At 40.8% G+C, this 26,978-nt stretch overlaps 2 protein-coding genes across 5 annotated transcripts; one reads left to right on the top strand and one right to left on the bottom strand.

Annotated features, from left to right (window-relative positions):
• Positions 1-7: 7 nt before the first annotated feature.
• Positions 8-7,127, bottom strand: zbed4 (zinc finger, BED-type containing 4). The gene is made up of 2 exons (XM_086147007.1): positions 6,990-7,127; positions 8-4,806 (listed from the first exon to the last, which is right to left on the bottom strand). Exon 2 carries the CDS (start codon positions 4,612-4,614, stop codon positions 844-846), a length of 3,771 nt encoding a protein of 1,256 aa, XP_086003133.1. The 5' UTR covers positions 4,615-4,806; positions 6,990-7,127; the 3' UTR covers positions 8-843.
• brd1a (bromodomain containing 1a) lies at positions 7,068-26,573 on the top strand. 4 transcript variants are annotated; one of them, XM_086147004.1, is made up of 13 exons: positions 7,068-7,202; positions 10,330-11,749; positions 12,045-12,213; positions 13,189-13,320; positions 13,464-13,592; positions 16,161-16,473; positions 16,584-16,907; positions 18,949-19,557; positions 20,303-20,444; positions 20,601-20,734; positions 21,729-21,838; positions 23,312-23,466; positions 24,795-26,573. In XM_086147004.1, exons 2-13 carry the CDS (start codon positions 10,347-10,349, stop codon positions 24,976-24,978), a joined length of 3,804 nt encoding a protein of 1,267 aa, XP_086003130.1. In that variant the 5' UTR covers positions 7,068-7,202; positions 10,330-10,346; the 3' UTR covers positions 24,979-26,573. The 4 variants fall into 4 exon arrangements, with proteins under 4 accessions (XP_086003130.1, XP_086003132.1, XP_086003131.1 ...); XM_086147005.1 differs by lacking the exon at positions 7,068-7,202 and adding an exon at positions 7,951-8,262 and having other exon boundaries at positions 12,045-12,201; XM_086147003.1 differs by lacking the exon at positions 7,068-7,202 and adding an exon at positions 7,955-8,262.
• Positions 26,574-26,978: the final 405 nt, after the last annotated feature.

Genomic DNA, 26,978 nt, shown 5'->3' with positions numbered 1-26,978 from the left:
AATAACCTTTTACATAAGGAAAACCTTTATTTACAAATGACCACAAAATTTGCATGGTTCCAGTCTCAATTCTAAAACATTTATCAAATTATGTTTGGTAAGTAATTTAATATAAAAATGTACAGTACATTGCTTTACTAAATAGACCCATAATTTAATCCCCTGAACATAAACTTAAATTGTGCTTAAGAGACAAATTGTATATTCCAAACAAACGGCTTATTCTGAAAATACAGCAATATCTTACAGGATCTTATTAAAAACATTTCAGCAAGTAAAAAATTTCTATTTCTAAATGACAGTACCATGAGCCACAATTTCACAATGAAAATTAAATAACATTAACTTAAAAACATCTTTCAGTCACAGCATTTATTTTTGGGCCATGTTTTCATCCAACAAAAAAAAAAAAAAAAATCACCTGCATCTATTTTTAATAATATTCAAAAGCATCCTGACATTATCTGCGCAAATTTAACAAAATATTTACAGCATTTTGACCTGAAAAAGTTTTGGATAAGGCACAAGGAGAGAGAAGACAGAAAACAAAACGAAAAAAAAAAAAAAAAAAAAAAGCAAACACGTCACCAACCCCTACAGCTAGGAAAACCCTCCCTCCCTGATACACTTCAGACTGAGACTTTATCACATACATCTCCAAAGTGTTTAACAGTAGTACACAACACAACAAATCGTCCAAACCTGGCCTTTGCATTGAGAATCAATCAGTGTATACATTTATATTTTACATTACACAACAGGAAAAAAAAAAAAAAAATCCCAGTTTCACAGCTATTTCTCTTGGTCCTTGATAAAGGGTTTAAGTTAATGCTTCATTTTGAATCAATATTGAAAATAAATCAAGGGGAGGTTGACCTTGAGGAAAAGCAGACCCTCCATATTCTCCAGCAAAGGCCTGGGATGGTTTAGAGCACAGTTCACACTAGCTGTGCTGAAGAGTGTCTCTGCTGGGATTATGCTGGGAGGACAGCCCACATAACGAGCTGCTACTTTGGCAAGATCTGGCCACAAGAACTTTTTGAGGTTCCAATAGTCGAGCGGGTCACAGCTTTGATCGAGTATGTCTTCCTCAAGGTACTCCTGCACTGCAAGCTCTAGGGACTTTGGTTTCTCCTCGTGTTTTACGTTATGTCTTATATCAGCCATCAAAGACCAGAGGTTGTCCTTGTTTGAGTGAGAGGTGTTCGATGACTCTGGGTCTTCGTTGAAGCCGTTGAGCAGAGGAGAATTGGGTGTATCTGAAGTTGAAGAGGACAACTCCAGCTCTTCAATCAGGTCTTGCTTAAATCGCTCGGCTTCTTCCTCTGTGAACAAGGACGTCTTGTATCGCGGGTCCAGCATTGTGGCCCAGGTGTATCGTGAGTCTTGCAAAGTTGCAGACATTCTGCTTACCATGGCTTCTTTAAGAGACTTGAGCATGTTGTCTATGCCCACAGTTTCATCGAACAGCAAGTCAATCTTTCTATTGAGGATGTGAATAAGTGGTATCACTTGTCCCAGAGTGGCAGTGCGGTTGCTCATCTCCCTGCAGGCGACATCGAAAGGTTTTAGTGCGTTGCAAACGGATAGCATCACCTCCCACTGATCACAGCTAATCATTTCCCTGAAATTGCACTCAATCGACATCTCGTCGATTGCTTTCTTCTGCTCCACCAGCCGCTCCAGCATGAAGAAGGATGTTCTCCATTTGGAGGGAACATCCTGAATTAGCTGGTTCTCCGGCAGTTGGTGGACCCTCTGGAGTTCGACAAGCTTCTCCTTGGCCTTTGCAGAACGGTGCACGCGTTCACAGATCTTTCGTCCAATGCTCAGTAGGTTCTGAACCATTCTCTGGCTCTTTATGGCTTCACTAACAATGAGGTCTATAGTGTGTCCAAAACACTGCATGGCGACATGGCCATTGTCCTCCAACGTGTTTCTGATGGTGCTGTTATCAGTTACAGTGAACCCCCTTTTCAGTCCTGACGAGGTGATCCAAGTGTCCCACAGATACTCGAGCTGTTTTGGGATGTCATGCATATCCTGATCACAGTCTATTTGTGAGACACTTAAGAGAGCAGAGCAGTGAAAGTCCTGACCCTGAGGTCTGACACTTGACTCATACGTCGCCCAGTGTGCAGTGAGGGTCAGGTATTCCCTTGTCTGGCTACTGACCCAGATACTCGTCGTGAAGTGGACAACACCCCCTTCAGCCTCTTTGAGATGCATCAGCACCACATCTTTCACCTTTTCGTACATATCCGGTATGGCAGTGCTGGTAAAATAAGAAGAAGATGGTAGAGAATACTGAGGCTGGAGGTACTCTAGTAGTCTAGTCAGTCCAGCATTCTCCACCATAGCTGATGGCTGAAGATCCAGTGCGAGCATTTCTGCAATAAGTTTGGTGATTTTTTTGGCAACCGGGTGGTGTTCGTCAAACTGCTCATGATTCTGTTCTGTTTCATAAACAGAAGTATCCATGAGCTCTTGTTTGACATGAATTTCAGCAGACGGCACGTCACCTGAGATAGTATTGTTACTTTCAAGAACATGTCCATGAAACCTCTGCATGTGCCTGAATAGGCAGCTGGTGCCGAGGTTTGTAGTCTTTTTGCCTCTGCTAATTGTGCGGCTACAGTGCAAACAAACCACCTTTGTGGGGTCAGCAGGTGAAATGGAAAAATGGTTCCACAGTTTTGATGTCTTCTTACTGAAAACTGGCAGGGTCGGTGGCTTTTTGTCAATGGTAGGGCTTTCAGTTTCTTTGGTTGAAACTGCATCGTTTGATATGAGGTTAGTATAGGGCTGAGGGGAAGCTTCCTTGTCATCTAGACCTTTTTGGTTTTTGAGGACATCTGGGTGGCGCCTCATGAGGTGCCGCATTAAACAGCTGGTACCGAAGTCGCCGCGTTTCCCCCGGCTGATGACACATGGACAGTAACGGCACAGTGCTTTTAACTGATCGACTGGCGACACGATGAAATGATGCCAAACTTCAGACTTCACCCGTTTCATGATCTTCTTGTTTTGTAGGAAAACCGAGTGATCCTGAAAGGAGCTGGGACCATCAGGGAGATCACATGGCGAAGATGTTAAGGGTATGTCATCCCCCTGAGCTCTGAAGGACAGATTGAGACAGGAGTCCTGTCCTGAGAGTTGCATCAGGTCATTGGAATCCTCTTTTACATCCAAACTCTCATCAATATTTTGCTGCAACTCATCCGATATAGTTTCAGGCGAGGATGGAAGAAGAGGTGATTCTTTTTTTACTTCCAGCGGGTCCTGTATTTGCGTGCGGGACAACATCGATGGTGGATTAGAGTAGGGTGGAGGAATGTGATTGCCCTGCCCATTTTCTTCGATGACAACTTCTTTGTGGGCCCTCCACATATGCCGAATAAGACAGCTAGTCCCGAGATCTTTCCCATTTTTACCCCGGCTAAATTCATTCATGCAATGGATGCAGACCGCTTTGGAATTGTCAGCAGGTGAAAGGTAGAAGTGTTTCCATACAGCTGATCTCCGCCGAGAACTAGAGGTTTTTGGGGTGCCAGGAAAACGCTCAGGCCCTCCATCGGACATATCTTCAAGGTTGTTTTCAGAGGAATGTGAGGATAAGAGTGAGCTGCAAACAGTGTCAGTGTTGATACATGGTTCTTCTTTTGGTTCAACTTTGGGTAACACTTCTTTGGATGACACGTCTGAACTTTCAGCTGAGGAGGTGGACGGCGAAGTGTTCTTTGAGGCAGAAGTCATGATGCTATTTGAGAGGTCTCCGTTTTTTGGTGAGTTTGGGGATGAGGGTATCAAAGATGAGGCAAGAACGCTCGTCAAATTATTCGTGGACGCATCTGCTCCGTCTTGGAAAAGCACAGTTGGGTGAGCCCTTCGTACGTGCCTCATTAGACAACTTGTACTGAGGTCTTTCTCATTCTTACCCCGACTGAACTCCTTCATGCAGTATAAACAGATTGCTTTGGTACTGTCTCGAGGTGATATGCAGAAATGATTCCAAGCTGGAGATTTTTTCCTTGGGTTATTGTGACCTCTCATAGATGACAAAAGGCTCTGGGTGACAGCATCCATGGCAACGTCATAAAGGGTACTTGTGTATCCACTAAGTAAATTACTATATTCATCTCCATCTTTAGTTGCAAAAGGGCCAATTGAGCCACCAAATGCAAGGCTTTCATCATCCTGGATATCTTCATCAATACCATTTGTATCTCCAATCTCCTCTTTCATATGACTTGCTCCATTTTCATAATTTTCGCTCTCGGTATTTTCGTCATTATCTGTGTTAAGCCATTTGCTTGAAAGAGATGGAGAAGCTGGGTCATTCACTTTTTCTATGTCAGTCTCCAACTGTTTATCACCCTGAGAAGATAAATGGATAGAAAGGGGTGGGTTTTTGTCCAGTGTTATTGAGGAACAAGAAGGCGTTTTAGCAACAGCAGTCTCATGTGGGTTAATGCTGTAGGATTTGAAAACATAACCATCCTGGCCCTCAATCTTCAGGCAGGCCCCCTTTGCCTCCCTTTTCCTTTTTAAAGCGCCACTACTTTCACTGACCATATCCTCACTCATGTGAGAGAGTTCTTCCTCCCCATCCATTGCAGCTGCCCAATTGTTTCTGCTGAATATTCTTGTCTGAGTTGTCAAATGTAATCAGTTTTTTCAGGTCTAGTCATTGATACTGCAGCTCTCAAGCGGGTGTTGTTATGTTCGTGTGGCTGTCTGGGACACAGGAAGCCTGCTTGTCCCTCTCCATTTATGATTGAACAGGTTCCACCTCTCTGCCCCTACCTAGAGAGGGAGAGAGCAAAATAGATCAAAGTGCATTCGAGAGCCATAACACGCTTCCAAAGCGACAACTGATAGAGGAAAACTGCAACAGAGCTTTAGCATATCCATGATATATTACTCTTATTACCAATTATCTCAATTGTCGAGGTCTATAATGCAAATTTTGCCCAACTTAACAATGATATATGGAAAATAAATCAACACATTTATCAGTGACAGGAACTCTACTTTCATTGCAAGGCAAGCTTTGATAGGACAAATGTGGATAGACATAAATAATCATGCCTTATAATAAAATATTTATGTTTAATACTTGATATGACATATAAATGGCAGGGCCAGTCTCAAATTAGTGATCATGCTATATGCCCATTTATTGCATCCACGTCGCAACACCAAATGGTCTACAACAACCGTGCCCTGAGTAAAATTGTATTCATGTAGTATTATTAAAAGTATTTATTTTACACTGATGCTGAAACAAACCCTCTTCACATAATGCTACAGTTAAACATAAACATGCAACAACTTTGAAGATCACCCATAAATATGTATCAAAACTGTTAAAACTGTCAAAATAAGATGTAATTGTTCCATTGTAGTACAAGGTGAGCCTCAAAAGGAGACACCAATGGAAATAGAACTGTTTAATCTTAGTATGCCTTGATTGTAGAAACACCAAAGATAAATATTTACATCAAATGATTAGAGTTATGGACTATGAATTCACTTTACACCTTGTCCTCTACCATACACCGATCAGCCGTAACATTTTGACCACTGTCAGCCTAGTGGATGGAGTAGAACATTTTTGTTTCTCAATTCGATGTGTTGAACTTTAAAAATGGTCAAGCATAAGGCTGTCATGGACTTTTCATGACCAAAATATAGTGGGTTGATGACTAGATCAATGTATCAGAAACTGCAGCTCCTATCCTGGTCTTCAGTGGTCATGACCTTGCAAAATTATAATAAAATGGATCTGATGTTGTTTGAGGAACATAATGAAAAGTTCACGTTGCTGGCCTTTAAATTCCCCTGATCTCAGTCCAATATATGATTATGTAACATGGCGCCCTCTATGGTGGACATGTTTGCTAGCGTCATTTTTTTCTTCTTTCTTGAATCCTATAGCATTTAGGAATGCACTGGACAAACAAGTCTGATCCATGCAGAGCCCCCATCTCCCTCTTTCCAGGACTTAAGAGATCAGCTGCTAATGTCATGGTGTTAGATATTACTGTACACCTTAAAGAGTTCTGATAGAGTCCCTGCCTCAACAGCCCACAACTGTTTGTTAGCAAAAAAAAAGGACAGATACCACATCAGGGAAGTGGTCATTATGTTATGGCTGACTGGTGTATTCTCTTAGAAATCTGATGTTTTCAAAATCCAGAACTATGAGAGGCAACAAGTAAAACAGATACACAATTAAGTACTGAAACATTTTACTATAGATCCAAAAACATATATATTTTCATCAGTGTATCATTAAAATAAAGTACGCACATTTAAAGTGTGTAAATTTTAATTGTTATACTATCAAGACCGATCAAGAGGTCGTGAAAGAAAACTTTAAGCGACAGCTTTTCCGGGTTTGGCTGAAGTGCGAGTCCGGAAGACGAAAAGGACAGCAAAAATAGCCACTGCTTACTAGCTATCTTTAAATACGCACACTTAAAACGATCCTTTGACGAACGGGCTTTCTTGTGATCCGAAAATAAAACCTAAACTGGTTTCGAAATACATTCAAAACACCAACAAATAAAAGTTTAACATTTAAATGTGACAAATACAAGCTAACATTACGCTACATCATCAGTAAACAGCACGGTGGCTATCGTGTTGCTAACTGGGTTAGCCGTAAAGCTAATGGACGTATAAAAACAAACACTCAGGAATTACAGAGCCGTGACTTGGCGTTGAAGCGCATATCTCACTTGATGTGGTTCGCATGGTTATCCCCGCGGCGATTAATTAAAGGTGAAAGGCATTTAACCATTTTCAGACCATACCGCGACGGCTAGCTGGTTAGCTGCCAGCTAGGCCACACACAGGACATAGTAGCTAACCTGGCGAGGCAGAACCGAGCAGAACCCAACCCAGCTCAGACCAGTTCTCACCACGACGCCATGGCCACATTAAAAGTTCCCCGCACTTTAACGGGAGCTTAGCGTACTTACTGTGAAGTATCTGGACCTGATCACTGTGTTTCGGCTGCTAAACAGTTAAATATGACACATTTGATTGATCCGGAGGGGGGTTCACTTTGTTGCTTTTGTCTCCTGGTTTGCTCGCAGTTCACGTTCGGCCGAAGCAGCTCCACACAGCGTCGGACGGAAGGAACACGTTTTAATGATGTCATCAGGCTCGAGGTCCTCACTATGGCGAAGGAGGTGATACGTTAAGAAAAAAACTAAACATCGCCATGCTTTAGCAATAACTCATACTTTTACGTCACCGTTATAACTATTACAATGTATAAATAGATCGTGTTTATTCTTATTTGTTTACATTGAGCCACCACAACACACTACATATATGTAACTTAGTCCAGTTTATTCGCAAATCTTAAATAAACGGCTATCGGACAGTTTTACCAGCTAAATATAACCTAACTAAACGCGTGTTGCATTCAAGTAGATTATTATGATCTCACAAGACAAAACCATGTGTAACACTTGCGTGGGGCTCTGAATCCATGGGGATTCCTTTCGAGGAGTGCGTTTCAGACAGATGGAGTCACAGAAAAGGGGCTACGGTTTTAATTTACAGATATTAGCCCGGGGTGTTGTCAGTCTGCTGTCTTAGCTGTCCCCTGGCCTCGGTCAAGAGAGAAAATGCTGAATCAAATAACCAGCGATAGATAGATGGCCAACCTCACATCCGCTGTGTCATGTAGTTATGATTCCCAACGCCACAGAGTCCAAACAGCTAGTGCTGTGCTACTGCCCTCATTCGCGCTTTGTTCGGAGCTTTGTCCTGTGTGCGGCTTGTAACGATCGACAATGGGCAACGCAATGATTATGTGACAGATGGGCTTTTGTGTGAAACTACGACTCACCACCAACATGACCTCCAGCGTCACACGTAGAGCGGTGCGTGCGGGTGGGAGTTGTCTGCTGAAACGCATTGTTGTGTTGGGGGATGAGCCGTCTGTGTTGCTGCTGTTGCTATTCGTTCCTGGTCGATTGTGGCTAGCGAGAGGCTCCACTCTATGAATGGGCCTAAAAGCTATTTTTTCCGTATAATCTATCATGGAAACCTAACGAGCGCTAAGCAGGCTACTTTTTTTTCTTAGTTTCTAAGTAAGTGAAAAGACCCCAGTGTCGCCCGCTGGATGAGAACACTGTGCACGGAAACAGAGCCACTTAGCAGGCCGTATCGCCATTGCTTTGTAAGGCTGCTGGCTAACTGCCGTCTTCTTCAACTACCAAAACTGTTCACGAATCACAGGTATGTTTTGGACTTTTATTAGAATTTCTCTGGAGCCGTAATCACACCGCGAAGACGCGTTAGCTGCTCTCGCAATGAAATAAGCATTTAACGGTACACATTTAGGAAGCGAAGTTATGGTCGCTGGAATTAGCTCTTGTTTTGTTTGACGCCATTTCTCCCGTTTCGGGGGTGGCTAGTCCTTCTCGCTCGTTAGCCAGCCAACCGCCCAGCTAGCTAGGTAATGTTATTGTTAACAACTTGGCCACTTTGACAGCGACTTGTATTGTCAAAGGTAATTACCGTCTCTGCACCAAAAGGACGAGCGCTTAAACCGTGCACACTCGTATTGAAAGCGCCGTGTGTGGCCACCTCCCACCGCATTTAAATCCCTCTGTTCATTGACCCAACATTACTGGCTAAAGTGCAGCACGGCGAAAATCCTGCAGAGCTAATGTTCTAAAGGCTTTCATGAGTTTTAAGTCGCCCTTCCATCAGTTCTACTCATCCTTGCAACTCTTTACAACGCATTAAAACTAACAGTTTTTTAACTCGGGAAAAATTACGTTGATTTTCAGGGTACAACAGATAAGTATGAAATCTTTTGATTTTGCTGTAGGGATTTTTTTTCCTCTTCCTATTTCACATTAATTATACTTTTACACCTTTAAGTATAATCTGTTTTCATATTTTTAAATGAAGTCATTTATATTGGAACTCAGCTGCGCTGTAGGGGATTGGATTGATAATATGCTATTGCTAGGGGACATTATTATTGACTTTGATTTACTGAGCCGATTAGTTATTGATCTATTTATCAATGTCTTTGTTTGGGATAATGGAAGCAAGTGTAAATTTTTGTTGTCCAGCCTATTCTCATGCTATCTCAATTTATTTGTACAGCATTCCATTAGTATAAGGATTTCACAAAAAAAAAAAAAAAAACATATTCTGAAAAATGAACATTAAGTGTTTGAATGCTGAATTATGTGGGCCACCAGTGGAGTTTTTGAACCCCTTACTAACTGCTTGGTATATGATAATATAAGATAAACTTTATTGATTCCCATAGGGGAAATTCCTTTGTCACAGCAGCATAACAGTTAAAATGTTTAAGAATAAATAAGTAAAATAAATATGAATATAAATATAAATAGGTAGACAGAAGATAGCATGACTTTCGCAAATAAATAGACAACAACAACAACAGCAACAACTTCAGGGATAATAATGGACAACATAAAGGAACACTAAGGGTGAAAATGCACAACTAGAACTAAACAACAATTAAAATAGAGTGACAATAGCAATGATAAGAAACAAATAAATGAACAAAAATAGGCAGGATGCATGCAGGCTGGGACCAACAAGGATAAGAAAGATAGCAGAGTAAGGGCATGTCATGTGAGTGGGTGAGGTAGTGAGATCGTGGAAGCAGCACAGATGCATCTCAGGCCGGTCAGAGTTTTGTCCCATCCAGGCTGCTGTTATAGAGAATGTCTGTCAGCTTGCTTTCATTAGATGTCAACTGTTTTGTCCACCCTTTCTTCTTTCATATTTGGCCCCTGTGTGTTTTGCTGGGACAAAGCCCCCAAGAGAGAACTTTTAGACCCGTTTCATGTTGTTTTTTTAAGCTGACAAATTAAATGACCTTGCTCTGGCACTCATAAATTGAAATGCATTCGCTGTTACAAAGTTTGCATGAGTGGAAAGCAGAAATCTTCATATGTAGAATTAAATGTGTTGCATTTCTGACATGCCTCCATGACATTACATTGCCATTGTATAGTCATGATTTTTTTTTCCATTGGTAAGTATCAAACACATAATTTTTTTTTGATACATATTATTCTGTGGACTTGGAAAATTAGGAACTGTTAAAAACTGGAAATGGCGTTTAGCCCCCTGTCCAACTGGTAATAGTAATCTTACTCATTTGAAGTAAGGCTTTGTCTGTCTCAAAAGTCTTGTGTGTAATTTCTGAATCCCAATTGATATTATTATATATAACTATTTTATCTATTCTTTTACTGTTAACTTCAGTAACATTAAAATGTGACTGTTTCTCTCCACTTCCCATCTTTACAGCAACACGGAGCATCAAGATGAAGAAGAAAGCTCGGCACCACCGGGTCACGGTGCCAATCAGGCCACCGTCTCCCATCAAGCCTTCTCCCAACAAGCAGATCCTAACTTATGCCCAGGCGCAGCGCATTGTGGAATTTGAGATTGATGGCCGTATCCATCGGCTCAGCATATACGATAAGCTAGATGTGATCTCAGACGATGACCCTATGGTGCAGGAGATGATGGAGTGCACCAGCAATAAGGAGAATGCTGAAAAACCACAGCAGCAGGTTCTCTTGAGGTCAGTCAGACTAAAGAACAATCAGGAGAAGAGAAATGCTGCAATGGGCATCACTGGTCATAGAGAGGGAAGTGGACACCATGCCAGTGACAATGCAGGTCCAAATCTTCCAGAACCTAAATTTCGCACTGTGGAATATAATCTTCCGGCTGTTCCGAAACGTCCATCTTGCTTTTACAAATTCCAAGAGAAAACCGAGGAAGAGCTTGATGAGGAAACCGAGTATGACATGGATGAGGAAGATTATGCCTGGCTGGATTTGGTCAATGAAAAACGGCGAAGTGAAGGTGTCAGTCAGGTCTCTTACAATGTTTTTGAGTTCTTGATTGACCGCTTTGAGAAAGAGTTATACCTGGAGAGCTTGGACAAAGGCAGTGAAAAGCAAGCTTCCATAGATGAGGATGCTGTCTGCTGTATCTGTATGGATGGTGAGTGTCACAACAGCAATGCTATTCTGTTTTGTGATATGTGCAACGTGGCTGTGCACCAGGAATGCTACGGTGTGCCCTACATTCCTGAGGGCCAGTGGCTCTGTAGACACTGCCTCCAGGCACCTAACCAACCTGCAGACTGTATCCTCTGTCCCAGCAAGGGTGGAGCTGTAAAAAAGACTGACGATGACCGCTGGGGACATGTTGTGTGCGCCCTCTGGGTCCCAGAGGTTGGCTTCTCCAACACCACTTTCATTGAACCTATTGACGGCATTAGTCACATACCACCCGCTCGTTGGAAGCTCACCTGCTACCTTTGCAAACAGAAAGGCGTGGGAGCATGCATTCAGTGCCACAAAGCTAACTGTTACACCGCCTTCCACGTCAGCTGTGCCCAAAAGGCCGGTTTGTTCATGAAAATGGAGCCGATCAAGGACATAACGGATTCAGGAGAGGCCACCTTCTCGGTAAAAAAGACAGCTTACTGTGGTGCTCACACACCAAACGGCTGCGTCAGAAGAAAACTCACCATCTATGATGACGCTCTGAAAACTAAAAACGGACTTTGTAAGAAAGAGGACAAGGGCAGGGAAGCTGGTCAAGGTCATTCAAGGGGAAAGCAGCAGAGGAGGAGAAACAAGAAGCCCGAGTCTGAAGTTGAAAGTGAAGCTGCAATCCATGCTACTGTGCCTACTTTTCCTGCTCACAGGTACGATAGAATATTGGAATGAGAATGAGAGATGTATTTTATTTAGTAATTCAAGGGTGGCAACGTCAAAGAACTTTTTCTGAAATTAACAATTTCATTGATCATCTTGTGTCCTGTTTTGAAACTGCAACGAGTAAAGGTTACATCTGGTCGTTGACCTGTAGCGGCATTTTTAAGCCACGTTGCACCGGCAAATAAGTTTCCATCACCATTAAAATGCATTAAAAGTTGAGGGGAGGTTGTATCTTTTTGGGGATGTGGCCCATCTTACACTTCTCTCACTTCTTCCTCCTAGATTACAAACCATTTTGAACCAGGTGTCAGTCCAGAAGAAGAAAGCCTTTGTGGAGCTGGTCCTAAATTACTGGACTCTGAAAAGGCAGTCAAGGAATGGACTGCCCCTGATAAGGCGCCTCCAGACAAGCCTTCAGTCACAGAAGAATGCGCAACCGGTTTGTTCCTCAGTCAGTCAGTCACAGAAGACCTCAAATCTTCTTTTTTCTTTCAAACATTGTACCAGTAGCTTGTAAAACAAGATAAATAATCTTCACATGCTTGTGACATTGTTGATTTTTTTTAAATCATATTCTTCTAAATAGCTCTGGATTTTTATCAGGGTTGAACAACATGGGACCGAAAGGATTAATAATAATCACAAGATATTTCGTTCCCCAAATCAATCCAACAATCCAGGACTGTCTCAGAAAATTGGAATATTGTGATAAAGTTCTTTTTCTTCTGTATTGCAATTAAAAAAACAAAAAATACTTTTTCATGATATTCTAATATTTTGAGATAGGATTTTTGAGTTTTCTTAAGATGTAAGCCATAATCAGCAATATTATAATAGTAAAAGGCTTGTAATATTTCAGTTGATTTGTAATGAATCCAGAATGTATGACATTTTTGTTTTTGTAATTGCATTACAGAAGATAAAGAACTCTATCACAATATTCTAATTTTCTGAGACAGTCCTTTATATACCGGTACTTTGGCATAGAAACAAACATGTGACATACACAATAAAATGAATCGTCATTCTTCTCGCTTATGAAACACTGCACTCAGGAGCCAAATAATTATCGAGGTAATTTCAGGCTGACTTAAGCATAATTTCTTGCTGACGTTTTGGTGTCAGTTCTGATCATTTCAAAACAGTGACAGCTGCTTATGTCATTTCCTTGTGATTTTTCTTTGTGTATCTTTGTGACAATGTTATACCACTCTCAGTAGAATACAAGAATAAATACTAAGACTCAATAATATCCAGTTCACTGCTAAATAATGAATCAAGTGTTTTAACTGAATTGGAAGTTGTTGCATCAAAAAGTCACTTTTGGTTTCTGTTTATAAAAAAAAAAAAAAGTTGAATATTGTCAGTCTTTTTCCTTCGCCAAAAGCACTAATATCTTTTTTTCTATCCATTCTGTCCTTGGCAGAAGCACAATGAGGAGGAAAGCAGGGCTCTGAAGGACCAGCTAAAGGGGTGGCATCGGCTCAGGCATGACCTTGAGAGAGCGCGGCTACTGCTGGAGCTGATTCGCAAGAGGGAGAAGCTTAAAAGGGAGGAAGTAAGTGGTGGAACTATAAGAAAATCAAACAACAGCAAGAACATTTTTTTTTTCCTTTTCTGGGGCTTTGAAATCCCTGTACAAGAGGAGTCAGGCTGTAAAAAAAGGCACCAAATCTGAACAGTGACTGTTCTTCTTTTCAGATAAAGTTCCAGGAGACCCTCTTAGAGATGCAATTGACACCCTTCAGTATTTTACTTCGAGCACTCTTAGACCAACTCCAAACAAAAGACCAGGCCAGGATCTTTGCCCAGCCGGTTGATGTCAGCGAGGTGAGTTTCACTGGATTCCCACACTTCTGGATGGGATTGGGATAGGAAAAAAAAAAAATCACATGATATTCTGATGTCCTATTAGGTAATCAGCTTATGTATCAAAAGTGAATGATGACAGTGAATTAAATTGTTCAGATTTTTTTCATTATGTATTTCGAATACTTTATTTATCCATTGCGGGGAAACCGATCTCTCCATTTAACCCATGGTGGGTGACTTCGAAGCAGCGAGCAGCCCCTGAGCAGAGCCCAGGGAGCAGTTAGGGGTTCAGCGTCTTGCTCAGCATCACTTCGGAAGGCGAGGATGAGTTCGGAAATCGAACCAGGAACTTTCACAATGGAAGACAGCTCTTTCCACCGAGCTAGGCTGCTTGATGTTTTGTAAGGTTAGCAATAATGAGGGGTAGTTTAAGCAGCTTTTAGTCAAATGCATGTTAATGCCATATGAAGGGGTTTTAACCCAGCACCAAGGTTTTACTAATATCTGGGTTATTTTTTGCTGAAAAGCTGATTTTTTTTTAAAGTGTAAAGTGTTTAAAGAGTTTTCTTGCATTGCATTGATATGTTCTTGCTAATTTTGGGGCAACATCCTTTAATATTTAAATTTTTTTTTGTTGTTTGTTTTCTTCAAATTTTTAAAGGTGATGATAACTGAAAATTGTCAATTCAGTAGCCCATGATTTTCAAATAAACTTCAGCAAACCAATAATTGCACAATGTAATGAACAGGGATATGTTTCTGGTATTAGAAAACCAGAAATATAGCTTCTGAAATTTAGAAGTATGTTGATGTATGGCAGTCTACAAGAAGATTGTGCAGACGTTTGAATACGTTTGTCAGTTGTAACTTGGATTCCGCAAGACGTTACTGTGATATTATCAAATTGGAGATATGTGAATACACCCACACACACAAACCCACACACAACAGTATTTTAATGATAGTTTCAGGGAGCTGCACTGTGTCCAATTTATTAATTTACTTAGTCTTTAGAGATTTTCACACTGCGGTGCTTGGACATGTGCTCATATAATTGACCGAACATAAAATATATCCTGTCGCTGTATTACATTTCTGTGGTTTAAATTTCTTGCGTCCGACAGGAGGACTCTGTGCGGAATTTGCATGTTCTTCTCGTGTCTGCGTGGGTCTCCTCCTGCTTCTCTGTTTTCCTTGCACAGTCTTAAAATCATGTAGTAGGTTTATTGGAAACTCTAAATTGTACAGACGTGTGAGTAAGAATGAGCGAATGCTTGCACGTCTCTATATGTGGCCCTGTGATCGCCTGGCGACCAGTTCAGGGTGAACCCTGCCTCTCCCCCAATGACAGCTGGGATTGGCTCCAGCCCTCCCCCTGTGACCCCGAGTGCAGGACGAGCGGTATATGAAATGAATGAATGAATAAATCACTCGCTGAGAGTTGTCGCGGGTACAAAAAGCTGTTTTGTATAACTCCAGCTGAGCTGAGCTAGATTGGTGAGGCTGAAGAACAAATTGCAACTGCCATATCTGATTTTCTGTTTGATAAACCTTCAGATTAGAGTTGCTGGTTTGTGTTCCATCGTGTTGCAACAGGTCATATGAAGGTCATGCGAGTTGTAGTTATACTTTTCACACAGCGGTGGCACAGCGCTGGCTTCATATTTATTGTTTGTAAATATATATATTTATATAAATAATTTACACATTTTGCAAAGCAGATGTGGCAGTCAAGAGACAACCGACCATGTTACTTTTAACAACATATGTCCCGCATCAGGTTTGAACGGCTATTGCACCAGATAGACTTTGAAGAAATAACTGAAGTACAAAGCAAACGAACCATGTTTTTCAGTCTTTTCCACCCGTTTGAAAGCTGGTCATTCCTTAGCAGAAGTTGCGATCATAGTGACTTTGGGTCATATTACAGACCCTTCGCTGTATCCTCTCCTTGTGTTACACAACTTCCTGGTAGCAGAATGTGTAACATGAGACAACAGTCCATCACAAGGTGCCGATGTCTCTGCAGGGCACAAAATGTCGCTGAGCGTGGCTCGGCTTGCTCAGCCAGTAGAACATGAGACTCTTAGTCTCGGGGTTGTAGGTTCGAGCCCCAAGTTGGGCGCAGCATCTTCTCTTTTGTTGTTGATTCTTCATATTTCCCCCTAGCTATCCACATGCCCAAAGCAATTTTTGATTTAGATTTGCATAGAGTCTTTGGACAAATTGGGAACATTCATTTGTTTAATGCTGTGGCATTTGTTGCACATGAATTGATGCAAAACAAGTGTAAGCAGTATTGACAATATTATTTATTATTACAAAGCATTCCAGAGTTACTTTGCTGTTTGGCTGTTAATGAGATTATCTGGAATACTGATATCTGCGTTGGTATGAAAAATCCCATGTTAATTAATTTTGTGACGATTTTATGTAATTTTTTACTAAATTTCTGGTAAATTTGAATTGTATAGTCTTGATGTACAGAATACAGTCTGATGTGTTAAAATATACAAATCTGGTCAATAATGCTGAATGAAAGCACAAATGTGTTTTATAATGCATTTTGCTTGTTGTGCTACGCAGGTTCCAGACTACCTTGATCACATTAAACACCCAATGGACTTCTCCACCATGCGGCAGCGCATCGACGCCCAGGAATACAACAGTTTCGAGCAGTTTGAGGCCGACTTCAACCTCATCATCGACAATTGCATGAAATATAACTCAAAAGACACGTATTTCTACCGAGCCGCCGTCCGCCTTCGAGATCAGGGCGGGGTGTTGCTCAGAAAGGCGCGGCGCGATGTCGAGAAGATCGGCTTTGACTCGGAAAGCGGCATGCATCTCACAGAAGCCCCCGAAATTAAAGCACCTCCAACTTTTTCATGGGACGATGGTAAGGGCTGTCGCAAAGGCACATCATGTGTCTTGTCAGGTGGCTGAAATGTGTGATACAAAATTAACTTAAAATCTGGACATGTGGTTGTTTATTTTTCTCCCCCTCAGTGGATCGCCTCCTGGTGCCAGCCAATCGGGAGCATTTGTCCTTGGAAAAGCAGCTGCAGCAGCTGCTGGAGAAGTTCGATCTGACCTTCGCAATGAAATCCAGCCCATCTCGCAGCAAACGCATCAAGCTGCTCAAGAAGACCATCAATGACGTGCGCAATGAGATGAGCCTAAAGAGAGTCCTTCCCTCCAACCACAAACACTGCTCTCCCTCCTCTGCGACTTCTACGTTAGCATCGTCTTCATTGGCTTTCCACCGTCCACAGTCTGGTAGATTTAAAGAGGAGAAATCGAAGCCTAACGGGCATTTCCCTGAGGATGAGGGTATGTATGGATTTTTTGTTGTTGCTGTATTAGTATGTATATTTTCTTTATACTGTATACTGTGCAGGCCTTTTGATTTTATAGTCATGTGCTGCCTTACGCAGAGGGCAGAGATTTGTGACATTTTTACCAGAAACCTGGATGAACTTAACAGACACGTCTCCTCTCCTCTGCATGTTTGCAGAGGAGATGCAGAGGAGACCCCCCTCGCCCCTCCAAAAAATCCTGCAAAATGTTGAAGCCTGAGCTTTTTGTTCTTGGATTTTGCTTATCTTGATGACTAATATAAACACCAGGCCGTGACTACATTTTTAATGCGCTGCAGTATTGCAGCATGAAGCTGATTAGGACTGTACCCGGAACAAGATGCTGTCACTTAAACAGTCTATCTTAATAATCGCAATCAGAATAAGGTCAGAAAAATAAGATCTTAATTATTAGGTATTGAATATTCTCGCTTTTAATGACAGTAATGAAGTACATTGTGGGTATGTTAACATCCCATTGTTGTTTTCCATAGTTTTTGTTCTTGTGAAGCTGTCAAACTGCTTTATATTACATGTTGTCTTGTAGATTTTTTTTTCGGACAAGGCAGCAATGGTTAAAGTCCCATCATTTTTGTAACAAGGCTGAAAGTATCTGTACTCTGTATTTCGAAGGAAACCGATACGGTGATTTATAGATAGGTGCTCACATAGAAGTAATACACAACTTTATATAGATGAGTTTATAACAACACACTGTGCTACCAGTACTATATTTTTACGCTTCCTCAGTAACATTTGAATTATTCAAGGCTTACAAAAGTGTTTTTGTTTTGTTTTTTTTGGTATTCCTTATCACACAAATAGATCGTAACACTTTTTGCATTTCTCAAATACTCCGAAGTGACGGTTGCATTTTAGCCGTGGTGAAAACAGGTTACTTTATTCTAGAAGTATTCTTGTGTATTTTTCCTTCAACCTCATCCCTGGAGGGGGCAAAAGAGCAGTTTCCACTACCACCGAAACAACGTAGGCAGAAACATTTCTACTCTGAGCCATGACACATTGATAATATCACTGCAGAGGTTTTTTGAATATTTTTTTCTCAGGCTTCTACTTGCATGCTTGTTTAACCGCATTAAGTCTGTTGTAGATCACATTATAATGAGGCAGAGGCAGAAAAGAAAAAGCAATTTTCCTTGTTTTTTTTAAATATATATTTACAGGAGGGCCACACTGTTATGCAAATAATTCCTTGTTCTGCTTACATGATAAACCTAAAAGCCATAGAAATCTGCAGGGTCTGCATTTCTGAAAATCATAGATAAAGGACCAAGCATAGATATTACTCTCTATTAGTTGCGCTTTTGGACTAATTCTGTCCTGAGGTTTACATACAGCTTATGTTGCTCAAATACAAATGTAAAATGTTCTGCTCCTATTAAAACTAATGGTGATGAATTCAAATTAAGTTGTATAATTGAAAAATCACAAAGATAATGAGAAGAGAGAAACATCAGAAAATCTGGGCAAATACGGATTGTCTGGTCAAAACATTTTTTTTCTCAGTAAATTCACCCGATAGTTTTTGAGCTACTCTGCACACAGGTGGTTGAAGGGGCTCTCAGAACACGCGGTGTACAAATTAGAAAATGAGCAATGTATTGAAATCTTGTAGCCGGTTACGGCATAATCCCGTTGCTGAATTCTGAAGCGATTCACAGTCATTTCAGTGAAACCAAAAATAAAAACACAAATCAAGATGAACTTTCAGTTTACTATAGATATTATTTATTTACATGGTATACCTGATTTACCAAAACAGATGTCATAATATGCTTTGGATCTGAAACACAGGATTCTGAGTATGATATTTTGTTTTATGTTTTGTGTTATTCATCCTGGCAAGCCCTTTCCCAACATATCAATATTTTGTGTTTTATTTTTCATAGTCTAAATGATGAATGTTGACTGTTTCCTGAAAAATACCATTCCGATACGGCTTTGTTTCCAGGGCCGCTCTCAGTGCTTTTCTTCTTTCTCTCCACACACCACAGGAGACAAATCTCTACCACCGAAACTCGAACCCTCAGATTCCATCCCTCCTCTCATCCACTCAGACACAGACCCTGAGCCTCCCACGCTCAAACCAATTGACGCCGGGCCGGACTGTGATGAAAAGACTCATGCCAAGGGCAGCAAGTTTGACAGGGAAATACCTGACCTGCTGTCCTCCCCGCCACGCCTCAATGGCCACTCCCACGACAACCTCCAAAACTCCCTGTTTGATGGGGACATGAGTGTGGTGGCTACCTCTACGCTTGCAGAGCCCACGGGCACCATAAATCGGCGGACCGCAGTGCTCTTCTGCAAATCAAAGGGCGTCAGCCCGCACAAGCCCCCGAGGGGCGGAGAGGAGGATGCCAATAAAGTTGACAGGAAAGACAAAAAGGAGGGGGAGGCGGAGGAGGAGGTGGGGGAGGAGGATGAAGGTGCCGCACAGCTGGACTCAAAATCCTTCCTGTCAGTGGTCTTGCCCCGGCTGGAAACGCTACTTCACAGCAAGAAGAGGAAGCATGGCGGCGATGGAGAGAGTGAGAATGAGGGGGAAGAAGAGAGGGAGCGCGAAGAGGAGGGCAGGTCCCCGGTTAAAAAACTCAACACTGGTGAGAACGTTACAAAAAAAGAAAACCTCTTTAAGATGAATCTACGGCCTCAGTTGTTGTTTTCCAATGTATATTTATGCTATATTGGATCAATTGTGCTGTGTAGTTTTGAATGTTGTAGAGTTTTTTAAGACTTTCAACAGTACCTTATTAAATAAGCGTTGCAGTATTTAGGTCAGCTGCCAGCTACTGAAACTGGCAAGGCAAGCACTGTAATTACCATCCATCATGATACTAAAATAGCACACAAGTAAGATAAGATACTTGATTAGTGTTATACGTAAGTGTGATTGAATAAAATTTCATTAGTCTTGTTTTAAAAAAAAAAAAAAAAATATATATATACACCGTAATTTCCGGACTATTGAGCGCACCTCAATATAAGCCGCACCGGCTAGCCAATCGCTATCCCGGGCTTCCTCCTGCGCGCTAAAACCATCAAAGTTGTCTTCTTCAGTGTCGGAGTTCAACGGACTCAGAATTTCCAGGTCATTTTCATCGGTCCGATGTGACGAGGATAAACGTTTTAGCGGCGTGGAGCTCGTTAGCGTCCCCTACCCAAAGTCCATATATTAGCGCATCGTTGTGTAAGTGAAAAAAGTAGCGGCTTATCATCTGAAAATTACGGTATATATATATATATATATATATATATATATATATTTAAAAGACCACTGGAATCCAAAAACATATTTTGCAACCGAGTGTGTAATTTATGTTTCTCACTACTGTTTGATTTTTCCAGGCCTGTCCAGTGGCTTTGGGAGCAAAATGGAGGAGAAGGACGTGGAGGAACACAGCAGAGGAAGTCGACCCGTGGAGCCACGAAGGCGCTGTGCCTCCGAGTCGTCAATCTCCTCATGTAGCAGTCTGCCTGGAGGCCCCAGGTAATTCTCCAGATCATATTTATTGTGTTTGACAACCTGTCCTCATTCAGTCAGCTTGTCTTCTAAAGGCGTGGCCCTGACAAAGCTATCACTTCTGCCATGACGCCTCCCTGGCACTAGACATCTTGTCTGCTAAGCTTTTGGTTTTGTTTCCAGCACCATTCTCAGTCTTCCCAAATGCGGGAAAGGGAAACCTGCCTTGGTCCGGAGAAACACTGTGGATGATAAGAGCGAATTAATTGCTTGTATCGAAAACGGGAACTTTGCAAAAGCTGCACGAATCGCTGCTGGTAAGTTCATATATTTCAATTCAAACCCTGTCCGCTGGGTTGGGTATGGGGTAATCATTTTGATACACACAGTAGGGCAAAGCAAAGCACCAAATACAAATCATGTAAAGTACGCCATTTTCATTTTATTTCACTTGGAGTGGAGAAGAGAGATAATCCTCTCTTGTATGTGACTCACAGTATGATAGACCACCCACATAGTCGGTGTTTGCTTCTGTCAAGTCATCCGATACAGAATACAAAAATTCCAAAACACTCTTTTTATTTATTGATGCAGTCATTGGCATGTTGAACACATAATGAAATAAAGAAAAAAGATAGAAATCGCAAATGGGTTATGTGTCAGGCCCGCTCACCTTCCATCCAGTTTCCAGAAAATATACGTGCTAATAACCATTGTGTCAACTGACTGACTGTGGATAATAAAATGGCTAATAAAAGGACTTGTTTAGTAATAGTATTGTATCACACAGTTGTCTGTTGTGTATTGTGTCCAGGTGTCTGCTGGTCCATTGTATCTCAAAATCAAAAGCAAATACTCTTGCACTGTGACCGGTGATGTGAAGGCATTTTTTTCTTTCTAACCTGAATATTTACCAGTTCTCATGGTTTAATTGGACTGAACACGCTGACACCTGATACTCACGCACAGATAAAATGCAGGGTTGGAAAGACCCGGCAGATACACGCCGTGTTCATCTGACTTTTGGCAGCGACTGACGAGTCTTAGCACCTCTCCCGGTCCTTGCAGCACGTGACCAGTCAGCATCTGGAGATTCTCCCTTAATCATAACTCATACTTGGCTGACTGAGTGGGGAAGGTGGCTGGTAAATTGTAATATCTGTCTTTCACAGCACTTCTTAAAAGGAAAAGTTAATTTCCCACCCTGATTCACTCTGTGCTCCTATGCCTGCAGAACTGCTTTGCAAATATGTTGCGTATGAGTTAAACCCTCCCCCCGTATCTTGTTTGGTGTTGTCCCTGCTTCCGTAGAGGTTGGCAACAGCAATATCTGGATGCCTGCTAGTGCTGCAACTGTTGCATTGGAACCCCTAAAGCTAGTTTGGGCCAAATGTAGTGGATACCCTTCCTACCCCGCCTTGGTGAGTGTTTGTGGGAGAGAAACCATGAAGCAGTAACTGTAATGTCTTACTGAAAAGTTTTCTTGCGATCTTTTTTTCTGTTTGGTGGTGCATGCACATAAATAAGACACACTTAATATGATGAGTTGAGCAGAAGTTTTATCCTCAAGAAAAAAAAAAAGAGCATCAAAAGTGTTTATTGTCATGCATACAGTGCGTGACCATGTTTCCCTGTACCATGAAATTCTTCCTTTGCTGTCCAGAGCGGATGCCGGACAGTATAATCTAAGTATATAATGCATACGTAATAGTAAACAGTAAGGCCAATGTAATTTCCGGACTATTGAGCGCCCTTTAATATAAGCCATACCGGCTAAAAATTAATACATAAATATACATATACATATTTAGGCCGCACTTGTCTATAAGCTGCAGGTGTCTGTGTTGTAACATGAGATATTTACACAGAAACATTTTTTTTTTTTACTTTTAATTAAATACATACCGGTAACATCCACAAATACGTTCTGGAAATGCTTTTTTTTCTAAACAGTGCCTGTAACACGGCTTATTAAAAAAGATTAATAATAAATAACACAAGAAAAAGTCCATCCATCCATCCATTATCTATCTCTACTTTGTCCTACTCTAGCTGATTGCTATCTTCGTCTTCCTCCTTCGCACTAAAACCATGAAAGTCGTCTCCTTCAGTGTCGGATTTGAACAGCCTCAGAAATTCACCGTAATTTCATTGGTCCGCTGTGACAAGGCTAAATGTTTTCTGCGGCATGAAGCTCATTAGGCCAAAAAAATCCATAAATTAGCCGCAGCATTGTTTAAGCTGCAATGTTCAAAGCGTGTGAAAAAAGTAGCGTCTTATAGCCCGGAAATTATGGTAGATTAAAAAGCCAGCATTTCAAATATACAAAACAAACCTAAACTATGCAGAAATGCAAACCATGCAAACAGAACTATGTATCAGTACAGCAATTCACAATGACTGGGTTTTGGCTGCGTCTTAATTTTTGACATTTCCCCCCCCGATGTTTTTGTAATTTCTTTCTTATTTAGGGTCGTTTATTATTTTAAAATGTCATGAAGATATTGCGGTCATTTCTGGTTAAAATATAAAGAAACATCATATTATTTTACATTGACATTTGGATAATCAATCACTTGATGTATAAAGATGGTTGGGTGATATGCATATCTGGCCCAACCCAACTTTCGATCAGGAAAATGTATGGCTTCTTTGCCATTTTTAACCCATTACCCTCTAGATGGCAGTCTCTAACTGTTAACCGGCTATTTGACCTTAGCATGAAAGGACAAATGAAGAAAAGCATCTTTCTGCCACAAGCTGACAGTGTGCATGTAATAGTCTGGCGGTGCTCATTTTCGCCTAATGTAAGCTTGAATGATTCAATGCCTTAATGCATGTTTTCCATTTTGCGAGTGTGTATGTGTGACTGCCTCCTCTCCCGTCGTGTGTAGATCATCGACCCCCACATGCCGCGTGTGGGCTGCCAGCACAACGGGGTGTCCATCCCCATGCCCCCGATGGACGTGCTGCGCATCGGAGAGCAGATGCAGTACAAAGCCGAAGAGAAACTCTACCTCGTGCTCTTCTTCGACAACAAGCGCAGCTGGTGAGTGCTAGAATGATTTAAGCCGACACGCGTTTCTACAAGGGTAAACCTGTCAACCTGTCCATCAGTCGGTCATTACTCTCTCACGGCTGCATAAATTGTTAAAGACACAACACCGCTTTCTCCTCAAGCGGCAGTTAGGTTTTTCCCAATAACTCCCGTCATCAGGGAAGTGTTGAAAGTCCTGTTACCGTCAAGATGGCCTTCACCAGACCCGGAACAAACTACATGCATTTTATGTGCCATTGACAACTGACTTGGAGTGGACTCAGACCTGTGAAATGCATATGAATCAGGTCAAAGATTCATTACATTATTTTTGAATTCTAAAATACATGAAAGATGAACGCATCGGCACATTTGTTGGTTTTCATGATATTATTTCACAGACAGCGTATTTTAATTCAATCAATCTTCCACCAGTCCTCATCATTTTTAACTATTTTGATTCATTGCAGGTTTTGTTTTGTTCTTACATTTTTCATCACATTGAATGTACCTCCCACTCACCTTAGTTCCTCCCAACATGCACTCTCCTAATTACCATTTACACTTAAATAAATAGCATTTTCAAAATTAGTGTGTGTACTTAGTGTTTGATATCATAATAGTCAACAAGCCACAAATAACGGAAGAGAAACAACACATTTCTTCCCATGAAGCCCCCAGCCTTGACAGTGATTTCAAGAAATTTCTCAAAGCAGAATTTAAAAAAATCAGTCTTTCATTTTGCACTGTACAGTTACTTAATTATATTATCCGTCTTTATTTCAAATATTCAAAAGATTTTTGCTTGCCCCAGTGGTAGGGAAACAGCTGCTTTCAGTGTTTTAACTCCTTTCTACAATTGCAAGTGAGTCTCCAGAGTCTTGGCAATTTGCGGGGAAAATTCATCATTATATTTCCACATGAGAGCTATCTACAGACGGCTAATAGTGTCATGTTTGTTTTGCGTATAAACACACATGTGCACAATCGCCCTACATGATTTCACAAGTAAATGGCTGAGAGAAAGATATTAAGGTTTAAAGCAAAGTCACGCATCTCCTAAAATTGTATTGTTCCGTTATATGTATCTAACATACATTTCTTTAGGTTAATATCAGCAAAGGGAGGCTCTCCCCTCTAAATCAGAATTAAACAGCATGCATAGGGGCTGTGGGTCACAGCACTATCCAAGTGGTGTTCAATTTTTTTTGAATATTTGAAAAAAAAAAAATATATATATATATATAAAAATATATATATTGTATATCAAGGGATTTATGATAGACTACCCTTTCATTTTAAAATGCCTCAAAAAAAATGTATTTATTTCCCCCTCACAGGCAGTGGCTTCCTAGGTCCAAGATGGTCCCTCTGGGGATGGACAAGACCATAGACAAGATCAAAATGATGGAAGGGCGCACATCCAGCATCCGCAAGGCGGTCCAGATCGCTTTCAGCCGTGCCATGAACCACCTGAGCATTGTGCAAGATGAGCAAGTCAGCGACCTCAGTGATGTTGACTGATAACACCGGCTGCCTCCCTCCTCCCATACTCTTCACTTGTACCTCTCCTGCACCAAATACCCTCCTCTTTCACTCCCTCTGTCTCTACAGGAGACTCTAATGTTTACTGGGCACCCGCCATGATAGGCGGCGCCTCCGCTCATCCATTCCTACCCATTCACACACCCTATGTGTGCCGATGGGGTACGGCTGCTGCTGAACTGAATGTGTCTAACGTCTCCACCTCCAGATTGTGCTTAGAGACTGCTACCCCAGTCACCTCTGCTTCCACTCAGACCCGCATTAGTGTCATTTATTTTCCTTCACTGTACAAGACAGTACGTTCCTAAATTGCGGTAACCTTATCAGATATGTCTGTTGTGTCAAGTATTTGTGGTAAAATGAGAACTTCACACCCTGCTGGTAGATTTTGGCTGCGGCGTTTGCCGTTTTTTCTTCTTTGTTCAATCCTCTTTTATTTTGGCAGGTAGGTTAGATGGCCAGAGTGGACCAATACATACACTTCCTGCCCACATATAGGCTTTTGTGTTGCGTGTTCAGGTGAATCAGCTGCAGCCAAAGTTTATGAAAAGGTCACATTTGCATTCTTAAATCATTTCTATTTACTTGCTTTGTATTTAAACTGTAAATATGTACAGTTGCCTGACACTAACTTATTTTGTAGTTGGACATAGATGGGTACTGTACAGGAGTTTTCTTAGTATTTATACTTGATGCATTCATGGCACGAAGGTGTAAGTGCTGTCTGAGCAAGGAGGAAAAAAATGCAAAAGCCTTAGTGATAAGGAAATTAGGGCTAAAACATCACATTTCCTGAAAAGTATGAAAGTTCTCTTTTTTTTCCCTTTTTTTTTAAGTTATTGAAGTTTATAATCATAAGCTTCCATTTGGTATTCATCTTTTTTCTATTAAAAAATAGTTTTAGTCTATTTTTGTTCCAATATATATATTTATATGATTTGAATACATGGTAATACAATATGTAAGTCTCTGAAGCTCATAAAGTCGGACGTTGTGGACAAAGAACGTATATTGTTCTCAAGAAACCAAAAATGTTGCTACCCAGAAGGTTTTGCCGATTGATTTTCCTGTGTGATGTGACATTGTTGCCAAAAAAGAAAAAAAAAAGTAAACCTGTATTTTTATGTGATACATTTTACTGTTATTGGTTTTCCTGTAGTCGTAGGGAGACGTGCCTGCATTAACTTATTGTAAAGTATTTACATTACTTTATATTCTAGGAACGACGTGCAAATTGATTGTGGTAAAAAGTGGCACATCTTGTGGTGGATACTTGCCTTCTTTTTTAGTAACATCTAACTTTTTTTTTTTAGCTGTAGACTTCAAGACATTTCTTTTTATACTATTGCCTATTCTGTTGTTTTTTTTTTCTGGGTAGCATCGGGTAGTTTTTGGTATATTTCATTTTATATTTAACTGTAGTAGTTTTTATTTCTTTTTTGATTTTATGTTTTTTTTTTTTCTTTGTTTTTTATTTTTTAATCAGGTCATACAAAATATTTCTGCGACTGTTTTTTGTAGCAAAGTGAAAAATAAAAGATACAGTTATGAATAAATGTTACTCTCCTTTTTTAGCCTGGCGTGTGTTTCATTTTTTTCACAATTATATAAATATTGATTAACCATTTACTAATCATTACACTGTTATCCAAGTTTGTGTCTGAGGAGGAGCACCTGAACCTATTATGCTTGCAAAGTGAGAGTGTTTTCAAACCGCTCAATTTTGAAGGATATTTATTGAGTAGGAAAGCTTTCTTGTGTTCCATTAAATAGGACAAAGTACAAAAAAGGTCTGGTGGATTATTTGTCAAAAGGCGATATCCAAATAGTTGGCAACAATGTGTCATGATTATTATTCCATGATGTCCTTTTGAAAATAAGAATTTCTAAAAACTAACTACAAGCTGATCTGGCTATTGAACGTGTAGGCACATAGACGCCTCACTGACTCTTTAGAAAAAGACAGCAAAAACAGTTAT

Source organism: Fistularia commersonii, chromosome 5, assembly GCF_037954325.1.
Source record: "Fistularia commersonii isolate RoL2024-O1a breed Wild chromosome 5, RoL_Fcom_v1.0, whole genome shotgun sequence".
NCBI classification, from domain to species: Eukaryota; Metazoa; Chordata; class Actinopteri; order Syngnathiformes; family Fistulariidae; genus Fistularia; species Fistularia commersonii.
Note: the sequence above shows the minus strand (reverse complement) of the source record. Positions and strands in the feature narration are given on the sequence as shown.

Coding starts and splice junctions, on each gene's coding strand:
- zbed4 (XM_086147007.1), bottom strand. CDS start 4,614: ATGGATGGGGAGGAAGAACTCTCTCACATGAGTGAGGATATGGTCAGT.
- brd1a (XM_086147004.1), top strand. CDS start 10,347: ATGAAGAAGAAAGCTCGGCACCACCGGGTCACGGTGCCAATCAGGCCA. Junction 16,474..16,583: donor AACTTTTTCATGGGACGATG/GTAAGGGCTGTC, acceptor TCTCCCCCTCAG/TGGATCGCCTCCTGGTGCCA. Junction 20,445..20,600: donor AGTCTGCCTGGAGGCCCCAG/GTAATTCTCCAG, acceptor TTTTGTTTCCAG/CACCATTCTCAGTCTTCCCA.